Source organism: Leptodactylus fuscus, chromosome 6 (genome assembly GCF_031893055.1).
Source record: "Leptodactylus fuscus isolate aLepFus1 chromosome 6, aLepFus1.hap2, whole genome shotgun sequence".
Taxonomy (NCBI): domain Eukaryota; kingdom Metazoa; phylum Chordata; class Amphibia; order Anura; family Leptodactylidae; genus Leptodactylus; species Leptodactylus fuscus.
In genome coordinates, this window is record NC_134270.1 from 166,284,158 (window position 1) to 166,285,903 (window position 1,746).

Consider the following 1,746-nt stretch of genomic DNA (forward strand, 5'->3'; position numbering starts at 1 on the left):
GAAGGTCTCTCTTGGCTCTAGCTACTAGATAAGATGTGATGGCCGGGGATCTTCTCTGTTTGCTCAGAATGTTTTAGGTTTTTCCACCACAGCATATATTACTATACAGGTGAAGCTCCACTGCCCTCCCATCAATAGTATACAGTATATTTTACACCATATGACTAATAAAAGGCAATATCCTCTTTTTTTCTCCTTCAGATACAATGGACGCCTACTTCTTTGTCCCAGTGGAGATGAGGGAGGAGCTGAAGGCCGGCGTGGAATACATAAAAACTTTGGCCAACAAAGGGAACAAATTAAACACAATGAGAATTGAAGTTTTTGGAGCAATACTGGCCGAGATATTGTGCCAAAAGTTTCAAGGTCACTGGAATCCAGAGAATCCCATCAAAGGTCAAGCCTACAGGTAACTCACCAGTTCTATCTGGATATAAATGGATGTGATGTGTCGGCTTCTCCAACTATTCCCCCATACTGATTTATCATTCAGCTCACACATTGGTCTGATGACGTGTGTAAAATAAATCCCATCTTGTACCATCGGCATCTCCTCTATAATGGCTGACTTTTACCTTTCAGATGTATCAGGATCAATAGGCATGATCGGGAGGAGAGTATCCTGGAAGCCTGCAGCTACAGTGGGCTGAAGTACCAAGATTTGACCCTCCCCAAAGAATTGACCGTGTGGATTGACCCTTATGAGGTCTCCTGTCGGTGAGTAGTCCCTCTACTTTATAATACTCAGTAAGGATAGTAGTTAATGATTTCCAATACTGATATCTTATTGATCTATCTTTGGACAGGTTGGGGGAGGAGGGGATTCCTTATACTGTGGCCACCTTTGATCCAAGAACGGCCCGTGCTCCGGATAACTCAAGACCCTCAGACCCTCAGGAGAACAAGTTCCCTGGATCTACTCCAGAAGATGGTAGCTGCAAAAGAGCCGATTCAAGATCATCACCCATAAGCTCTGGTAGTGACAGTGGGATAGAAACTCACAGTGAGGGAACCTCTACCCCTGTGATGTTCCAGATTGTGGGTGAGGATCAAATATGGGCGAAACCCATAATAAGAGAGGTGAGAAATCTATAACTTTGCTACTCTAGAACAGCTGTCTGACATTATGGGTAAGGGAGGAGGACACACTGACACTTGGGGTATAGGAGGAGGACATACTGACACTTGGGGTACAGGAGGATGACATACTGACACTTGGGGTACAGGAGGATGACATACTGACACTTGGGGTACAGGAGGATGACACACTGACACTTGGGGTACAGGAGGAGGACATACTGACACTTGGGGTACAGGAGGATGACACACTGACACTTGGGGTACAGGAGGATGACATACTGACACTTGGGTTACACTGATACTTATTTTTCATGACGTTCTGTCTTCTCTTTCAGGACACCGGAGCTGTGTACCGGACCTCGTCTCCTTTATGGTTTCCTTCGTGGAGAACTCCCCATCTCTGTCCCAGTCCTGACCAGAATCGCCTCTACTGGATGTAGGGTGTGGGGTGCTGGTCCCAGGGAGGGGGAGGGGCTGTATATATTATATAAAGATGGAATTTATTTATTTTTATAAATGTAACACATTGTTGTTTTGTAATAAAGATCTAGGAATGAATCTGTGGTTGTGAGATTCTATATAATGTATAGACCTGTACTGGGGGCCACACCAGCTCATATACATACTCACATATGGAACGTCACCCACCGGGGGTGTCTACTATTG

General features: G+C 45.1%; 1 protein-coding gene across 1 annotated transcript; it reads left to right on the forward strand.

Moving 5' to 3' along the window:
- Positions 1 to 236: 236 nt before the first annotated feature.
- Positions 237 to 1,495, forward strand: LOC142210128 (protein BTG4-like). Its single transcript, XM_075279154.1, has 4 exons — positions 237 to 409; positions 583 to 717; positions 807 to 1,042; positions 1,416 to 1,495. The coding sequence occupies exons 1-4, from the start codon at positions 237 to 239 to the stop codon at positions 1,493 to 1,495; spliced, it is 624 nt and encodes a 207-aa protein (XP_075135255.1).
- The last annotated feature ends 251 nt before the right edge of the window (positions 1,496 to 1,746 follow it).